General features: G+C 35.4%; 1 protein-coding gene across 10 annotated transcripts in view; it reads left to right on the top strand.

Moving 5' to 3' along the window:
- Positions 1 to 19,257, top strand: part of LOC124170740 (kinesin-like protein unc-104) — a 256,423-nt gene that overhangs the window by 190,842 nt on the left and 46,324 nt on the right. For 9 of the 10 annotated variants that reach the window (XM_046549652.1, XM_046549660.1, XM_046549659.1 and 6 more), the window contains 7 exons: positions 3,760 to 3,873; positions 4,797 to 4,930; positions 5,645 to 5,960; positions 6,962 to 7,164; positions 7,676 to 7,790; positions 15,144 to 15,316; positions 17,552 to 17,838. In XM_046549652.1, the coding sequence (XP_046405608.1) occupies positions 3,760 to 3,873; positions 4,797 to 4,930; positions 5,645 to 5,960; positions 6,962 to 7,164; positions 7,676 to 7,790; positions 15,144 to 15,316; positions 17,552 to 17,838 (1,342 nt within the window). The remainder of the gene's footprint in view (positions 1 to 3,759; positions 3,874 to 4,796; positions 4,931 to 5,644; positions 5,961 to 6,961; positions 7,165 to 7,675; positions 7,791 to 15,143; positions 15,317 to 17,551; positions 17,839 to 19,257) is intronic. The other variant, XM_046549655.1, reaches the window with a different exon arrangement.

Here is a 19,257-nt window from a genome sequence, read left to right as displayed (position 1 = left end):
GGCAGTAATTTGAGTATGAGCAATGCAGTAAAATTTTAATTTTAGTTAAGAGTTCAATTCAACATATCAGAAAGTATACCTTGTCATATGAAGGTTGTAAATGAAAATTTTGGTTCCTGGAGAAAAATCTGGAGGAGAGTTTTTGTGAATCCCGTGAAGGAATTATTTGAATATTTTCATAATTTTGTATTGAATGATCATTTATCATTGCCATCAGATACAGAATAGGTTTGATAATTAGATTATTCTGCTTGGGAAGAATTAATTTTGTTCAATTAGGTATTCCTGAATCATAATTTGAAATTCACTCATTTAAGGATTGTAGTAGAGTTCCAGATGATGAAAATAATTCATCCTAGTTGGGGAATATTTTTCTTTTGGGAAGAGTAATGAATTTTAATCTCTTTTTCTATGCCTTGGTGGATTTTACATCTCTCATTCGTCCTACATGGAGTGCACATCCGTTAAGTGTAGTAGTAATCAATCATTTAAGTTTAAGGCAAAACATGAACCCCAAAGGGTATGTGAGAAATTGATGGGGTGGAGGAGTTATAGGAATAGCAATGTACATGGTGACTTTTTCATCATTCTTCTAAATCACTCCCACTGATAGATGCTAGTGTGTGCATTGGGCTTCCATTACTCCCCTTACATGCTCAACTGTGTGGTCCTCACAACTTAAAATTATTGTTCTGCTCCTGCGATGGATATTGAGTGACGTCATAACTCAGATTCATGGACCAAAAGTAGAAGAAATGATTTCAGACATCTGAGCATTATTGAAGAGTTCATTAAAATATCCTAGGAAAAAAATTGAGTGCATAGTAATGATCTAAGCTTTCCTGCTTGCAAATTAGTTGCTTGGTTGGCTCTCAAAGTATGAATTCAGTAAGAAATAATTCATGGACATGCTGATCATTTTGTGCCGAAGAGCAATATTTTGTGAGCTGCAAGTGGTGGATCTCTCCCAAACTTCTTGCTAAGTATGTTATACAAGAGTTTCTGTTAACACTCAGATAATGCAAGTATGAAAATTATAGGGGATTGGGGTGGTGCAGTGGCTATAGTGATGGCTTCCCACCCCATGAGCCTGGGTTCAAATCCTGGCAGTGGTAGAGATTTATCATAGGCATCCTTATCCATGCTGGAATACTTTGTGAAGGGCACTTAAGGTACAACACTCTGGCTGTTGGATGGGATGTTGAGCCATGGTCTCTTAGGTGCTTTTCATTAAGAATAGGCCGATATAGGGTTTCATGCTGCTCGTCCTTCCCTACCCTCCCCTCGTGGCACAAATAATCTTAGCCATCAATCGCCTCCTCAGAATACCATACCCATGAAAGTTGTACTCAAACATCCCCTCCCTAATAGTTAAGGACTGCTCTCCCTTGCAAGCCAAATGCAAGTGGTTCGTAGTTGAGTAATAAAAATGTGCATTGTAACCAAAGTTATCTTGGCAGGTGGTAGTGATTTAAGTTAAAAATTCTTCATAGTGTACTGTCCTTAGATCAGTACTCATTTATTGATGTAGAATTCATCATGGTTGGTGCTGGAGTTGTAAGTATTTCGTACATATATTATCCCATGATCATTTGTGAAGCAAGAAAAACAAGAACCTTTTCAGTTATATTTTAATGGAAAAATTCTGCTTCCCATTACACAATTGGTAATTTGTTGAAAGCTCCTGATCCAAGGTCATATGGCCTCATATGCATTCTTTGAAAGGAAATAGTTCATTATCACCAGAATGAAATCTCCATCAAAGGGTACTCAACTAGGTAGATTGCTGTGCCTTGTATTTTGCATGGTACTTACCTGCAAATTTCAGTTTAATGGTACTTGAGTTACTGAATGTTTTTCTGGGAGTCTATGGGAATTGTTGAAGAATGTTCTCTGCTGCTTAGGGTGGTAATTTTTTGTAGTCAGATAATAATGGATCTGAGGTCTTTATGTAGAAACCCTAAGAAAAAATTGAATAATTTTTATCTTAAACATCTTGATATGATTGATTCTTTCAGATGTGTACATTTAAGGTTGAAGTGACATTTTATAAATCTATTTCTATGTCCTGACCTTCAAGGCTTCTGTCACATTAATAGATCTATTTGGATAATTACATGAGAAAGTTCAGAAAGCTCATAAAAAACATTATTTACTGACAAACCTAATGATTTTTGAGCAACAAAAATTTTTGGTAAAGTTATTAGAGGCATTAATCGAATAGTTTCCTTCTGGTATGCTTTTATTGCATCAAGAGGAGTGACTGGAAAGAATAATCATCCCTCTATTTGGGAAATACGTAGTTCTTTTAAATAGGTCTCAAATATCATAAAGTATATTATGAATGGTGTGTATTTATCTCAATACAAACTTATTTCATACTTATTACATGTATCATTCGTCAAAGTATGGCTAAATACCGAAATATCCTACATTTTAAGAGGGGAATATTTCTATAGGTCAATGTAGTTATATCAAGGTGTACAATTCCCATCTGTAGTTTATCAAATTCCCCATAAAATTGATTCATTTAGCATTATTTCCAATCGTGTCATTCAATTGCACATCAGTGAACTTGCTTATAGAATGTCCTTTAGTTATAGGAGCCAATTAATACCATGTTGGAATATATAATGTCACTTTATTATGAGCCAATCGCAAATAATCACCTCATAAGGGAATTTTACTTTTTCAAAACTTTAGGAAGTGCATTGTAGTTCTGTAGCTCAGGTTTAGTTGAGTTTTGCAAGAGGTTTAATTTTTTTAGCATTGAAAGTAGGAGGGATGTGAGCCCATTAGGATAACATTTCATGGTGTGTATAATTTATCAGCTATATATCTTCATGTCATCTCTGCATCAACTCTTCGTTTACATATCATCTGATTGGAGCTGTAGCTTTTGAGTGCAGGAAGTGAAAATCAATTTTCATTTGATCAATTTATGCGCGGACTGCTGCTCGTCTTGGGCTTTCAGCTGACTAAAGTTCCTTTTCATATTGTTAAGCATGGCCATTATTTTTTACTGTACTAATTAATGTATTATTGTTCCTGTGCACTAAGTTAAAAATAATGAATGTTATTACCAATTCCTGAAGTTCTTCTTCATGAGAGAGCATTTAAAATAATGTAAATCTTTGTTTGAAAACTTCACTCATTGGTGATTCATGTTTGGCTAAAATAATATTTGTTTTATTCTTGATTATTCAGTTTTATTGTCAGTATTTTTTTGTAATTTGCGTCATAGATAATTTATGCCAAGTATTTCATTCATAATGCTGTCGTTACATGCCATTATCATTATTGTCATTCAGATCATTTGTTATTGTGTTCTACTTGTGTTGAGTTAGTACATGGTTTTCAGCATGTAATTAATTCCATGTGTCTATGTTCATTGTTCGAATTAAATGTGTACTATTTGGAATACTCTATGCATCAGTAAAAAAAGATCTTTGCTCCTTAGTTACCACTAAGTGTTTTGATGAGTGTGAGTTCATTTAAATGCAGCAGTTCATGAGGTACACTATGAGTTTAGTGCATCGATTCATTCTAGAGAGCACTTGTCACTTTAAGTGTGTACTTAAATTAACTATTTTCTCTAATTGGCGTTTTTTTATTCTCCTTTGTTCCTATCCAACTATCCAAAATCTTGTGATATCACTCCATTTCCTGTGTAATGCCATTCCTATTTTACTCCTTTATGTCCCAAAAACATTCCCCTATCATCTCCCTTCCCCCCGTCCGCACACTTGCCAACTGGAGATGATGGAATGAAAGTTGTCAAAAGAGATGGTGATAGAATACCTGTGGCTCCTGCATCTACTATTGCTGAGGAGGCTGTGGATCAGCTTCAAGCCAGCGAAAAACTGATTGCAGGTAAAAGTTTATCTACTATGATTTCGGTAGTCCCCAGGTTATAGATGCAATGAATTCCTGAAAATGTTGAGTTGCCCATAAATATGGGATTGCCCCTGCCTCTCAGGGGTACAAAGGAATAGAAAGGGGAAAAAATTAGTTCCCTTTGGGTTTCTATATCAATCTGAAAATTAATGTGAAATATGTAAAAATGTGTACCAGTTTTTTTTATTTTTGAAGCTTGAAATGTAGTTTCTGAAAAATTTATACTAGCTGTTTTTATCTTATTTTAATGAATGACATGATAGCCTTCATTATTCACAATGAATGTTGGTTAGGTATAAATTTGTAAAGACTATCTAAATATGAATTCCAAAAATGACTGTATGATTTTCATAAAAGTCAGATTTATATTTATTTTATATACATATAGTTTCTTTTTTTCCATTTATCATTTGTTTGGGATTTTTTTAAATTTAATCTGTTGCTAAGAAGTACTTTATTGGAGAAAATATCATTGCTCTTTGATCAGTTGGTAGTATTAATTTTTGACTGGATTTATTTGTTGATATGGGTTGAATTAAAGGAAATAAATTCTCAGCTTCAGTGTAGTACACAGTATCAATGAAGATATTATGCTTGAAAGCTTTAAATCCTTCAAGGAGGTCAGGATGCTGCACAATGCAGGTTTGCATCCTTAGTTAATGATAAAATAATACCCTCCTTCTATCGCTTGGGTATTGAGCTCTAAAGTAGTATTAATGGAATTTATTTGAGAAATAAATAGGTTTTCGTTTAATTAAATTAAAAAAATGGAATTTTCCAATATTTAAAATATAGTTTCTCTTGTCACCCGTTGGCAAAATTATTTATAAAATATGGCCGCTTTTTTATTAAATTATTCTGATATTGTCAATTGTAAAAGATAATTTCCCTCCTTGCAGAGCTAAATGAGACCTGGGAGGAGAAACTGAAAAGAACTGAAGTTATTCGCCTGCAGAGAGAGGCTGTATTTGCTGAAATGGGAGTAGCTGTCAAAGAGGATGGTAACACAGTGGGTGTCTTTTCGCCGAAAAAGGTAAGCAGTACTTACTATTATTTCAGAATGTGACTCATAGTTGTTATACTCAAGTTAAATCCATAAAAATCTCAGTGCTTGTTGCCTAGCTCTAAAGTGAGTTGTACTAAAATTAGTATTGTAAATGTTGTAGAATAAGTACTACTACTTATTCTCCATGTATTTATTTCATGATAAATTATATTTTGCCTCTATTTTTAAAGCGATAACAACCAAATGTTTTATGTGTGATATTTTTAATTGTATAATTTATGACATAAGTATTAGATTATTTCATTTAAGTTTTGTGGAGTTCCAGAAAGGTTATTATTCATCAGCAAATCACCATACTATTTCCTGACCTCTATCTCTGAATGATCCCCTCTGTGACTAATTTTCTTTTTTATTCTTCTTGTCCTGTTAAGGTCCATAATTCACAGTTTTGTTTTTCTGATTTTTAATTACATAATGAAATCATTCTAATTGGTTAAATGTGTATTCAATGTGTTGCATAGGTACTTGAAGCATGTAAAACTTCCATGGTCTTTCCTCTTAACTTGATTTTAATCCTCCATTGTGTTATTTTTTTAAATAAAAAAATGATTGAATTTTGTGGAGAAATCACTTTACAAAACTTATGGTTGAATACTATTTATCACTATCCTTTCACTTCTTTTTGTATCATGCGTGACGGTCAATCCTTGTTAATAGTTTTACTGTAATTCCTAATTGCAGACTCCTCATCTTGTGAATCTGAATGAGGATCCATCAATGTCTGAATGTTTGCTGTATTATATAAAGGATGGTGGAATTACAAAAGTTGGCTCTGCAGAAGCGAATGTGCCACAAGATATCCAGCTCTCTGGTCCTCACATTCTGAGTGAGCACTGTTCTTTTGAGAACAAGGATGGAGTCATAACGCTAATTCCTGGGGAGGGAGCCTTATGTTATGTAAATGGACGAGCTATATCTTCACCTGAAATACTTCGGACAGGAGCCAGAGTTATTTTGGGGAAGAATCATGTTTTCCGTTTCAACAACCCAGAACAAGGTATATATTTCAGTGATAACATTTAGCTTTATTTTTTCCTATTATAACTTACCAATACATGTGTATGCTTATATTGGTTTTTTATAATTTAATTTCATAATGACTGTCAATCATAAGCTTAATGCATCAGAAATTTTATGCTTCCATAATGGCCCACCAGGGTCTCTAATACCTAATTCCATGAACCATTAATTGCCATGGGAATTATGATATCTAGCTAGAGTAGTGGTCTGAACAGGGGTCTGGAGAGCCGAAGGTCTGTATTTCAAATCCCAATCCAGGGGAATTATTTCCCATGGCAATTAATGTGAACTTCAGCGGTGTTTGAAGGTTCTAAGCAGATATCCAAAGTACTGAATAGAACAAGTAACTTAGTATGCAGTCACTTGCTTGGGTGCAAAGTTATATACACCGAGGATGAAATTCACCTTGAAGAAAGTCATTTGGCTTAGCCAGGATTCGAACTTGAATCTCCCAATTGTTACTCAGGTATGGTACCAGCTACGCCATCAGTTTCCAAGGTAAATCTCAGATTAGGTTAACTGAACAAGGGCTTGAGATGTCAACACATTGTTAGTGAAATCTTCTTGGGTTTTCCATTGGGTGAGTTGCTTGTAGGCTGACGTTTCAATAGCTACCTCTGCCATCATCCTCAGGATGCCTTGAGGACAATAGCAGAGGTAGCTATCGAAACATCAGCCTACAAGCAACTCCCTCAGTGAAAAACCCAAGAAGGTTTCCCCAGTATCGTACGCTGGTAAAGAACAAATCAGATGTCAATGCTGTAACGTATCATACCTGACTGGCAATCGGGAGATCCGGTTTCGAATCCCAGCTTGGCCAAATGATTTTTTTCATGGCGAATATCATCCTTTATGCATACCTTTAAGTGGGCAATTCATCACAAAAAAAAAGACCAAACATGACCCATTAAAAATAAGTGATGGTTCTACTGGGCTCCTTCTGTGATTTTGAAATCTATATCTCATTGATGAATTCAGCTCGAGAGAGGAGAGACAAAGGATCTCCAGCGGAGACACCTGGAACTGGGGAAACTGTGGACTGGAATTTTGCTCAGATTGAACTGCTGGAGAAGCAGGGTATTGACCTGAAGGCTGAAATGGAGAAGAGGCTTGTGGCTCTGGAGGAACAGTTCCGCAAGGAAAAGGAAGAGGCAGACCTATTGTTTGAAGAACAGCGGAAAGTAAGTATTCCGATGTTTTGTCATTTTGGTATCCCATTGGAATCTTGAAATTCATACCACCACTGAACCATGCCATAAAAAGAGGGTTCCCTTCTTACCTGAAGACTCAGATTTCATCATTATTATTATCAATGTTTTTGGTTTTGTTGTTCAACATTCAATCACTGAATCAGTACTTCTACTCATAGGGTGGTTTGTAAAGAATTTTTTTCTCCTAATAATGTGGCCTTTTCTTGGGGAAATAAACTATAGTTTTATTCTCCAACAGGTATTTTATAATTTTCCATATAGAAAGTGTTAAAATAGTATTCATTTTCTAACGTTGGTTTTTACATTTTGTGACTGGTCTAGTTGGTAATCTAACTTTGGGATAGCTGTGGATTTAGCCAAAAATGATGGCTAAATTTTTGGTTTTCCATGAGAAATGTGATCATAGTACTTAGCTTATTTTCATGAAATGTTTTCTCTTCCTGTGGTCAGTTATTAACAAATACTTTTTTATCTTTGACAGAGTTATGAGGCACGCATAGATGCTTTGCAGAAGCAAGTTGAAGAGCAAAGTATGACCATGTCAATGTATAGTTCGTACACTCCAGAAGACTTTAACAATGAGGAGGATATTTTTGGTAACTATCTTATACTTCTTCCTGCTAGTACACACTCTCACATGATTACATCTGGTCAAATGCAGCAACAGGTCACGAGTTAAGAAGAAAACTAAGTATACAGGTTTTGGAAAAGGAATGCACTCCCATGACTATTGGTCTTCTACTCCGTTTAGCTTTTAGTTTTTATGAACTTATTTTTGTTTTGTTTTTATATTATGGCATGTTTTGTCCTTAGTTCAAACTTAGGTTTGCCAAGTGAAGTCTTTTCCAGCTTTTTAATTCAACCATAAATGCTGGCATATATAATAATGACCCTAATTTTTCTCTGTTATAACATGTTGTTAACTGGCGCTCTTAATTTGTATTTGACTTCCAAAGATTTGTTCCTATGTTCCTACCTTCTGGTAAGCTTTTCAAAAACATTTATGGTAAAAACAGAATTTTTGTACAGTTAAAATATCAAAGCCACTGATGTTATCAGTCCTCATTATGTTTCTTTTAATACCAAGAAGTATTAATACTTTGTTGTGTTAGGATTTTAACACCACACCTACACCATTGTCTGAGAGTATACCAATGGTATTTCTGAATTTGTTAATGTTTTGTTTATTTTCTGCATATGGCAAGTAATTTTTTATGGTTATGTAGACAAAATTATGATTTAAAGAGTGGAATAGGGTGGCTTTTAGTGAAAATGTCATCAAAAGATATAGATGTGCCTGCATCTCATTAGAGTAGGAAAAATCATAGAAATTTCCATGGAACAAATCATTATCAAATCAAGAAATAACAAATTAATTGCCCATGTCCCATCCCCTTCACATGTATGCAATACATGGAGAAAAAACCTCAGCGCAATAAACCTCTGCAATTAGAAAACCTCCCTATAATGAAGTCTGGACCTGGGCTCCAGTTAAGAAAACCATGTCTCTGTAGCAAAGTATTTCCATTAGAAATTATTGCAAGTTTATATGCAATTTCATTTCTAAATTCCAGGAACTTAAAATTGCCTCTTTATTGTGCCCTGTAGCCTTGTTTTCTCATTATTGGGTGCTATCAGATTCTCTGTGTCTTATCAGAGCCAGAAATGCTAGCTAGCATGACCTAAGATGCCATCTAATTTTACATCTTAGAGATTATGATGGATATCAAATCTAGCTGGGGACCAAGTGTTGTTATCTGGCATTTATTCATTCTTTTTCCTACAAAAATCACAATTTAAAGGCCAAGGGTGTTTAATTCAAAGATGCTCGTATGGTCAGTGACTTTTGTTGCCTTGACACCCTAATGCAAAGTAATGCCCGATTGTGTGTATAATTTCAATGTTAGAGGTTTCAACTGGAGTTATGCACATAAATACCAGAATGAATGCATTATGAATATTTTTGAGGGTAAGGCAGGGATTTATCGAGGTATTAATAACTTTCGAAGGAAGCACATCTGGTGGGCTATGTACAAGTGGAATTCCTAATCTGCAGTGGAATCGGGAATTGTCAGATTAAAAAGTTTGTAATTTTATCAGTTGGGTTACTTACACCTATAGGATGTTTGGGTGGTCCTTAGAAGTTCATATTTGAAAATGTTTTGCCCCAGATTCTAAGGGTTAATGTAAATGAAAAGCAGAGTAAATGAAGCACCAATCCTCCCCCTGTTAGAATAATTAACAGAGGTTAAGATCCCCGGTGCACTCTAGGCATTGGAGAGTGTGAACTGGAGGCGTGCGTGCGGAAACCGTAATTTGCACCATTTTGAATTCCTTTTGGGGGAAGGGTACTGCCAGTTGGCATCTTCAGAATATTTCTCAGAATCATTTTTTGCCCCTCACACCTTGCAAAATTTCAGCTTTCAAACTCTTCTGGAAGTGGTCAGGAATTTTTATCCATCAGTGAGGCATTCAATCAGTTCCGCAAGCGGCTGTATATGTTATTGACATGCTTTATTTGTGACTGTGCTCAGAATTTTTGTCCATGGAAAAAAAGGTTCCCGTTGGAGTCTGTTGCTGCTATTATTGTGGCTCTGATCCTCGGTCTAAGCGAATTCTTTTCCTCATCAACGCAACCCTCAAAGCAAATTCTTACACTGAACCCCCTTACAATGAAGTTACCATCTTCCTGATCCTATTGATTTCTTTACATGGAGGCTTTAATCTATTAGATTTTCATCGAATCACACTATATACAATGATACATCTCTTTTTAGAATTATAATTTATTTTTTATGCTTTCAATTTTGGTGCATAACTCTCCTTGCATTTATTTGAAAATATTCTATAAAGGCTGAAGTGTCTTTAGAGTTTATGTGGAATGTAAACTAATATGAAGTACTCAGTTTTTATGTCTTAAAATTCAAATTAGATTACATCTTGTGCTCATCATTGAGCCAACTTGCCAGATATATTTTCAGCTGAATTTTTCTCCCCTTGTTTATGGTATACAATAGTCTTTGTTAAAAAAACGACATAAATTTAGGTAAAAAAGTGAATTGGGTAAATTTTGATGATTGTATTTGGACTACTGCATGTATTCTGAAATCATGTGCTTTAATTTCTATGAGTTTTTATCATTGGCTAAGCAGAGTAGTATTGAATTCAAAAATATTATATCGACTTAAACTTATCCTTTCAAATATGCAGGTTGTTATTGCTAAGAATCCATATTTTTATCCACATCTGTTGAAAAATTATATTTGTAGTCTTTTTAGTATTCAGATTATTATTGTAGAAAACATACCCTTCATTAATAGGATTAGATGAATGAAGGGACTCTATAGCCTCAATCTTGCCCCAGTAAAGGTGTTTATTATCATTAATATTGGGTGATTATATGCTGGCATTTGTGGTATGTTTCTTTTTCAAGCATGTTGTTCTAATAGTTGTGGCACTGATGTTTATTTACACTTTTCAATTTCCTACATTTACGTAGAATTATGGCTTAGTATCTCCTTTAAAAAGTTTTTAGCAAAAAGAGATAAATTTGAGTAATTGTGCACCATATATACTCATTTCCTGGTCAGAGTAAAGTATTTTAATTCAGTTAACATGTTTGACTTCTTATGAGTTTAGAAATCTGTAGTTATATTACGAGACTAATATGCTGAAAGTGTATGACTAAAAATCCAAAGAAGTTGTTGATTTTACTGAAAATTGAACATTTTATGAGGTTAATTACCGATATGAGTCAGTTTATCAGCAAAACTTTTCTATGATTTTTTGCCTTATATGCATGGAAGTATGCGTTTTGAGACATATTATGTAAATTCCTTGCATATGGTGACTGCATTCCTAAAATTACCTTTGTAAGGCTACCGATTAGCCGGAAATCTGAATCCTGTAGAAGAACTACAGTTACTAAATAATCCTGAAGATTCAGGCATGATAGCAGAGAATAGCCTTTTCCTTTAATATCATGCATATAATTACTTTCATTAATGTCCATTTATTCCAAAAATCATTTCTTTGTTAGTAAACAGAAGAAGTACCAATGAAACGATGGTTGTCAAATTATCTGAGCATGTATTATGGAAGTAGTGAAATAAATGCACAGTCTCCCTCTACAATGCTAGGTGTGTGTAGTGTTCTTTAGACATTGCAAGTGAAACTTAAGTATTTTTTCACCTGTTCAATGAATTATTTTGGCCATTTTTGTAGAATGTTCTCTGCTTTTTACCTTATCAAATATTTTTTTAACTTGATTATTTGTGTATTATCCTACATATTTATTTCATCCAGTATATGCTTAAATTACTATTGTATTTTGAGATTTTAGTCTCATCATGCATCGAAAAAGGAGTCAAAGTTATGAACGGTAGAAAGAAGAAAAAACATCTATCTTATTTGTTGTTCTTTTGAATGGCATAATTTAGCACAGTGTTTTTCTAGGTGGTAATAAGGACCTATTGAGAATTGCACCTTTTTGTGATTGTTTTGTGATGAATTGTTTGTATAGGTAGAGTTGGCAGGTGTATATGCAGGTTATAGCTCATTTACACATTCAATAGCTCTTATATTCCTAATGGCCCATCAATACACTACCCTTTTTCATCGAAATGCTTCTTCCAAAATATTATCAGTATAAAAATTCCCGAAAATTTCTCATCTCTTCTATGCATGCCCAAAAATGTGGAGTAAAATCATTTGGTTGCTTTGCAGAATATTTCTAAGTCAAAATTCATTCTCTGTTACAAAATAGCATCCTTCAAATGTCAAGTTTTCACCATTGGTTATGATTTTGTCATTTCAATAAAATGTCATTTATATCAACATTTTGCTTGGACTCCCTAATCAACCAATATTTCTCTTGGAAATGTGTGCCCTTTAATTCATTGACAGTGTTTTTAACATTGACTTCTATTTTCTTAAGGTAATTTTCATCACATTTTCATATCACTTCGGTAGCTGTTAGTTTTTTGATTATTTAATAATGCTTGTATGGTTCAGAAAATGTCTTCTGCCTTTACGCAGCTATTAAGTAACAGCTTGCCTATTTTGCACAGCTTTTTTTGTAGGGGCTACAGGCTATTACGTATATTTCAGAGACGGTAAATATCAGGATCAGTTGGTCTCACATAAATTAAAGATATTTTGCATCTTGGTGAACCGCATGTTTGGGAAATGATTTAGGCATATCTGAAACAGTCAAAATAGGGGTATCAGGTAGCTGAGTGTCAACTGATTAAGTAATGCCAGTCAAGGTATTATCATTAATTTGTGAATCAGACTTTCATTTGAGCTTTCTTTCCCCATCCCGATTATTATAAGCTCCTCATTTGTGGTTAAGTAAAATGTTCAATGAGTCCTCATTCAGGGCCATGGAAATAATGTCACCTTGCTATAGATAGAGATTTTGTCTGGGAACAACATTAAATGGAGTTATATTAAATACTGGTGCGTACTGTATCACTTATCACTGAAGGCACTTTGGTTGCAATTTCTCATTTATTCTGAAATTGTTATTTTTCCAGTGAACAAGAAATTTTATAGTATTTTATTAAAATTCTCTGCTGTGAATTTCATTATTTTACAGGGTTCCCACTCAACCGTGAAAACCTTAAAATCGTCAAGCATTTACCTGCACACGTGTATTCGAAGCGCAATTATTAATTGGTCCATGTGTGCCATGACAGCACATTGACCTTTAGCCTGGGATTGGAAGACGTTAACCCTGGCAAAAAATCAGGCACTTCTTCACTTCCCTGCCACCCTGCTCTCTCCATTTTCCCACTCACACCCTTTTAGCTGAACATGAATTTTGCTAACGATAGGTGACGTCATGACAGATAGCACTGTCATTGCTGCGTTTGTATTCAAGGCATCTGTCGCGTTTGTCACATTTTTAGTTAACGTGCGGCCGATGATTGTTACGTGATCAATATTTCTGCCTAAAATGCCCTATCTACAAACCGTGAATTTTATGACATTTAGACCGTGAAAACCTGGAAAAAACCGTGAATTTTATAATGTAGTTAGAGTGAGAACCCTGTTTTATAAAGATGCGGAAGAATGGATGAGGAATTAAGGAAGTTAAAGAATAAATTAAGGTGATATTCTGGAGAGTAGTGCCATGCCCTTTTGTATGATAGTCATGATTCATGAGAAGAATGCATTGTGCATATCTCTCTTTAATAGGGTGGTTTCCTATTATTTTTTTATTGCCTAAATCGAAAGATTATTACTCCTGGAGTACGTATTTCACGCTTTTAGATTTTTAAATGACGATATCTATTTTTCGCGATTAAATGAAAAGTGAAAATTTTCAAGCGCGCGAAAACGCGACGCTTAAGTATGAATGTCGGGAAGTCTCTCCGCGTGACGTATTTCTGGTTCCCCCTCCCGCCCTGCGAGGTGACCTTGAGGCGAGGCTTAGCGCTGATACGACGCAGGCTGCTAGCGGCTAGCCTAGTACCCTGCTGGCTGGTAGCGCTTGGCTTAAATAAGGATTATTAATAACTTATCAAACGAGGAAAACTTTCCGACCTTAGCCAGTTTTAATAAGTGATTGTTAAGACATGTTTCCCTGAGCTCTGCGCCTCATGCATGCAATGGTAACCTCAGACGACGTATAACTCCTATCTTCTCGTATAGAAACTAGGTCCCTGTGACGTCACGTGGAGTGGCATCGCATGGGTGCCAATCTGGCCCTTTTCAAATGAGGATAAAAATGGACCATTGCCATTCGTCTAACCCGGTATTTCTAAAACAAAATAATTTGTATATTATGAATACACTAGTGGTGGGTAACGAATCGCAATCAATGCCTTTCGTTTCCTTTGATGAAGGAAATCACCCTATTGTGCCTTGTATAAGTACTGGAGATATCATATGAAGTTAAAATGAAATCCTGTTTATCAAGCAGAAACCCATTTGCTTAGCATGTAGCCAGTGGTGTCCAGCCCAATAGATTCAATAATTTTGGGCTTCCTGTTGGCTCATAGGGTTTTTCATCATAGTACATACGTGGCTTTTCTTAGAATTTACATATATAAATCGTGGACTTCATCCTTATCATCTGACATGTCCTAAACTGAATGGATTCAAATGCTTCTTAAGCAGAGAATAGCTAATAGAATGAAAGTAGTGAGCATTTTTATGGTACCTGGAGTTAATTAAATGCTGTATTTTATTTCTCTCTCCCCCAATATCTTCGATAAGTACACTAATCATATGCTGGATATTATGTTCCCTATCACTGGTGTGTATCTGAAAAATATTATTTGTATTCTTTAGTTTTTTATGTGTGGCTCATCATTTATAGGCTTACTTCTAAATTATTATGACTTTTGCTTTGTTATAATGTTGATGGCAAAGTTGTGTTACAACCATATGTTAAGCATTAACAGATTTTACCTGCCATGTATATTGAGCTATTTTGATTTGCACTGTGTTCATTTGCTTTCTTCCTCCTCAACTTCTTATTGTTACTTCCCCTCCTTTGTTACACTAGGAATAAATGAGATACTAGGATACTTCATTCTATGGATGAGAAGTACCTAGTCTCACTAGTTAGCTGCTTAAAGCTACTTACAATAAATTGATTTTATTTCTCAGACCTTGCTTGTAGGGAGGAAATAGCATAGCAATTTTAGTTCAATATTTAACCTGTCAGGTTAAATTTGTACTCAAAATCATGAAATGCGTATTTATCATTCAAAAAATATTATCCTAAAAACCTAAGAATGAGTACATATGGTGCATTATTGGTGAATGCTTAAGTTCACTTTCAAAATTGATGCACTCAGCCTGAGTACACCGTACAATGGTATGTAATGATTTCATAGATATTGAGGTTAAATCTCATTTTAGTAATTGTGAAAGTTTCTGTCACAGCTGTAAACTATCTGTATGTTTTTCCGGCGCCATTACCAATGGCATTCCAGTAAACCCCTTGTTTGACGCAGAATGCAACTGGAGTGACCGGGAGTACCAACTTGCGGCGTGGGCTTTTCGAAAGTGGAAGAACCATCAGTTCACATCCCTTCGTGATGACCTCTGGGGCAATGCCATTTTCCTGAAGGAAGCCAATGCAATATCGGTTGAACTGAAAAAGAAGGTGGGTATCGCATAACTCTGTATCACTGGTGTGTGTCTGAAAAATATTATTTGCATTCACTATTATTAAATATAAAATAAAAAAATACAGTTGAGGACCTCCAATCCAGAAAGCTTGGGACCAAAGGGCTTCTGGATTTCTGGTTTTCATGGTATATTTAGTAAATTAATTAATTTATACATTTGCTCAGGCTCTTGTATTTGATATTTGATATCCTTATGTGTCCCTGACAAGGTTCTTAGCATATGTCCATAGCATGTGCTAAATTCCTACTCATCCCAGAACAAGGCTTGGAGAGTGGTGCCACGCGGTGGCAAGTCAAAACACTACGCAGAGGAATTTTCAACTGTTCTGGATTTCTGGTTTACCGGGTTTCTGGATTCCGGATTAGAGGTCCTCAACTGTATTATAAATATTAAAAATTATTATGAATGAAAAATATTATTTGCATTTCACTTCAGTTGTTAGATATTATCACCTGCCCTTTTACTTTGCCATTTGGCTTCTCATGGTGGGTGGCTGTTACAGAGAAATGTAAATTATATACAACTTTACCCTTCTTCTATATATGATGAGAGTGCATAATTTTGGGCTGCCTATCTCTCCATGCATATCATGAGTAAGTGTTATCATTCATTTTGCTAACATTCTTTTTCTCATATTCATGAAAATACATCAGGCCCAGCAAAAGGGTAAAAGTTTTGGTGCTCCACTAGCCCTAAGAATATACTTTTCTTGTGGGATTACATTGGAGTACTTACGAAGCACAAGGTGAAAATTATATTTTAAATATTTTCTGTTGAATTTAGGCATCATTAAGGAGCAATAGTGAAATCTGTGAAACATTAATTTAGATGAAAAATGTCAAAGTTAGTAAAAATATTTATTGGAAAGTTTGCAAAAACTAAATCAGCAAGTTATGCAATGGTAATTTTAATTCAAAATTGCCATTTACTTAGATTTTACGTTTTTTGTGTTTTCAATTCTTGCTAAAGATTACCTAGAAGTGTGTCATATATATTCCTCAGTCATATACCGTAGAGGTAGGGTACCACTTTTCTCTCCAGTGAACCCTCAATCTGTATGAATGTCCTCCCCTCTACTAATTCATGAAAGGAATTGGTTTTCTAAATATTATCACTACGCAAACATTAAGGTTTCAACCTGCATCCAGTTTGAATCAAGTTAAACTTACAAGTTTTTAGTTGTTTTTTAGTTGCAATGCTGTTTCACATTTTTAGTGAAACATTGTCTCAATTAGTGTACTTAAATATAGATTAACCCGGAAATTGTTATCAATGGTACAAACTTCTTTTTGTTGTGTCAAATTCAATGGAGTTTACTTATGTTTTGAGTATAAAATTGCATGTAAGATGATTGTGGTGGTGTATGGTTGTTGCCCTATTCCTGATGTAGATCTGGGTATTGTAAATCAAAGGCAGAATGCAGTGACAAAGCATGATGTTCAAGGCTAGTCATCGCGTGCGTTGCGGGTGGCCCACCTACAGGGTCCCCTTTGTTCATGAAATTTAACCTATGTGGATAAAACAGCTGTTAAAAATCATGAAATCAATGCCGGGTACCCCATGGCCAAAGGCCTCAGATGGCCTTGGGAAGCCTGGGGCTCTTTCAGCACCTTCTACCCTTGAAATCCTTGAAAATTGAAGGTACTTGAAATTGCTACTGCCTGAAAAAATTCATGTCAACTCTAAGTACCCAGTACAGTAAGTTCTCTACTTACAAACATTCGACTTACAAACATTTGACTTATGAAATTTCAAAGATACGAACATTCAAAATTGAAGGGTGCCCAAAATTTCAAATTTGGTGCTTTTGAGGGTGACATCTTGGTGTGGCGTAGAAGAACTCACTTTTTCGGCATTATCTGAATGAATTATCAATTCAACCATTGTGAAGTCAGGAAATGTTTGGTGTTTGGCACATCTTTCCTTCCCGCAGGTAGAGAAATTTTTTTAGCTCCAGCTGCATCGCATGCGCAGCAGCATCAGTTCATCATCATTGTGACTTAACACAAATTTGTAATGCAGTGTTGCGTTATGCATGCAAAATATTCTTAAATAAGCTACACGTTACATTACCTTGCTTAATTTTGCAACTTACGAGCAAGGTCCCAGAACGCATCTTGTTTGTAAGTCGAGGACTAACTGTAATCCAAACTTTAACTGAGTTAATCTCTTTGGCATGCAGTAAATAGTCTTTCTCTCTCCTTTCCAGGTCCAGTTTCAGTTCACACTCCTCACAGATTCTCTCTACTCTCCACTCCCTCACGATCTGCTGCCTCCTCCAGGCGTTGTTGTGGGCAGTGGGCGCAGCGATGTGGAGATGGATGAAGATGTGGAGGATGAAGTGGACGAAGAGGAAGAGGCAGATGTGGACGAGGATGAGGAGGGAGAAGATGGCCTGAGGAACAGCTTGCGCAACTACCAGCGCACCATTGTTGCTGTGGAGGTGCAAGATACCAAGAATGGTGCTACACATTATTGGACCTTGGAAAAGTTGAGGTAAGTCATTTATTTAAGATATTCTGCTGATGTGTGGGCAAAACAAGTCTGAGACTTTTGGCATATTTCAGCAAAGAAAAATATAAATTTGTATGCCCTTGGACATATCATGTCACTATATGTCTCACATTTTTCTGCATCTTAGAGTTTATTTGTTTTCATTAGATTGAATCTTTTTTACCCATGTTGCATTTCCCTGTATTACTCAATGTTTGGGTCATAGATGGATTTGTTCATTTTTTTGCGGGTTCATAAATTTTTACTGCATCAGGTCCAGAATAATGCTTAGGAGTCAACTACAGAACTTATTTGATGATTTAGGCATGAAAATAAAACTTTGTACGACAAATGATATAAATTATGTGGCTCAAGTGGTATAAGTAGGATTTACCAGTCTGATCTCCTTGATTATTTGTTTTACTACAATCACCTTTGCATGTGATTATAATCTCTTAATTATAGTGAGAAATTAATTGCTCAGAAAAATTTGGCCATGAAAGGAAAATATTTGCGAATAAAAGCAACGTGTGACACCTGGTGGCAAAAAATCGAAGTTTAGGATGGCTGATCATGCGGATATTACTTTTGAGCTCATGCTGTTTTCGTGATTTCTTGGCGGTATCTAGGAAGATTGAGATAATTTTCATCAATATATTATGAGATGTCTTCCAAGAAATATGCTCTCATAAATTAGTTTTCACTGAAATAAATGTTTATTGACTAAAGTAATGGCTAAATAGCATTCAGTACATCAACAGCATCTTTACACCATTTCAACCAGGATTGTGTGCAATATTGTAATAGATAAGACGATGTTGGTATCTTTTGCTAAAAAGATAGAAAAATCACCCTCAAAATGTCTCCTAAATTAAAATTACCTGTATTCTGCACCTCTAACAAGGTCACAAGGTGTATTCCACAAATTTTGTAGGAGGGTAGTTTTAGGTTGTATAAGACTAAATGATTAATTTCTCATGCCATGATGCCAATTGAGCAGAGGTATTAGCCTCCAGCTGCTTTATGACTGACTGCAAGAGCACCAGGGATGGTCTCTGAGCTGGCCACGCCGGCATCCTTGCTCTCACAGAAGGAACTTGGGAGAGGAAAGGTGCCGGCAAGTATAGTTTGCTTGATTATTCTGTTATGAGGAAAGTTCCAACTATATCTTCAAAGGACTTCACTTTGCAAACAGACTGAATATTAAGGCAAAGCCATATTCTGCAATTTTGAAGGAAGGTGTTTTTCTTGTTGCAAACCCAAGAATTCGTTATTATAATTTGTCAGGAAAAACCTGCAATCTTTAAAGGTTTTAATTACCATATAAATACCAGTGAATGGATTTTCTTTCAATTTTTGAAAATTGGAATGCTGTTCCACCTCTATTAGGGCAGATCGTGGGTGATCTACTGTATTTCAGAT

This window comes from Ischnura elegans, chromosome X (assembly GCF_921293095.1).
Source record: "Ischnura elegans chromosome X, ioIscEleg1.1, whole genome shotgun sequence".
NCBI classification, from domain to species: domain Eukaryota; kingdom Metazoa; phylum Arthropoda; class Insecta; order Odonata; family Coenagrionidae; genus Ischnura; species Ischnura elegans.
The sequence above is the reverse complement of the archived record's forward strand: the minus strand, read 5'-3'. Positions and strand labels throughout refer to the sequence as shown.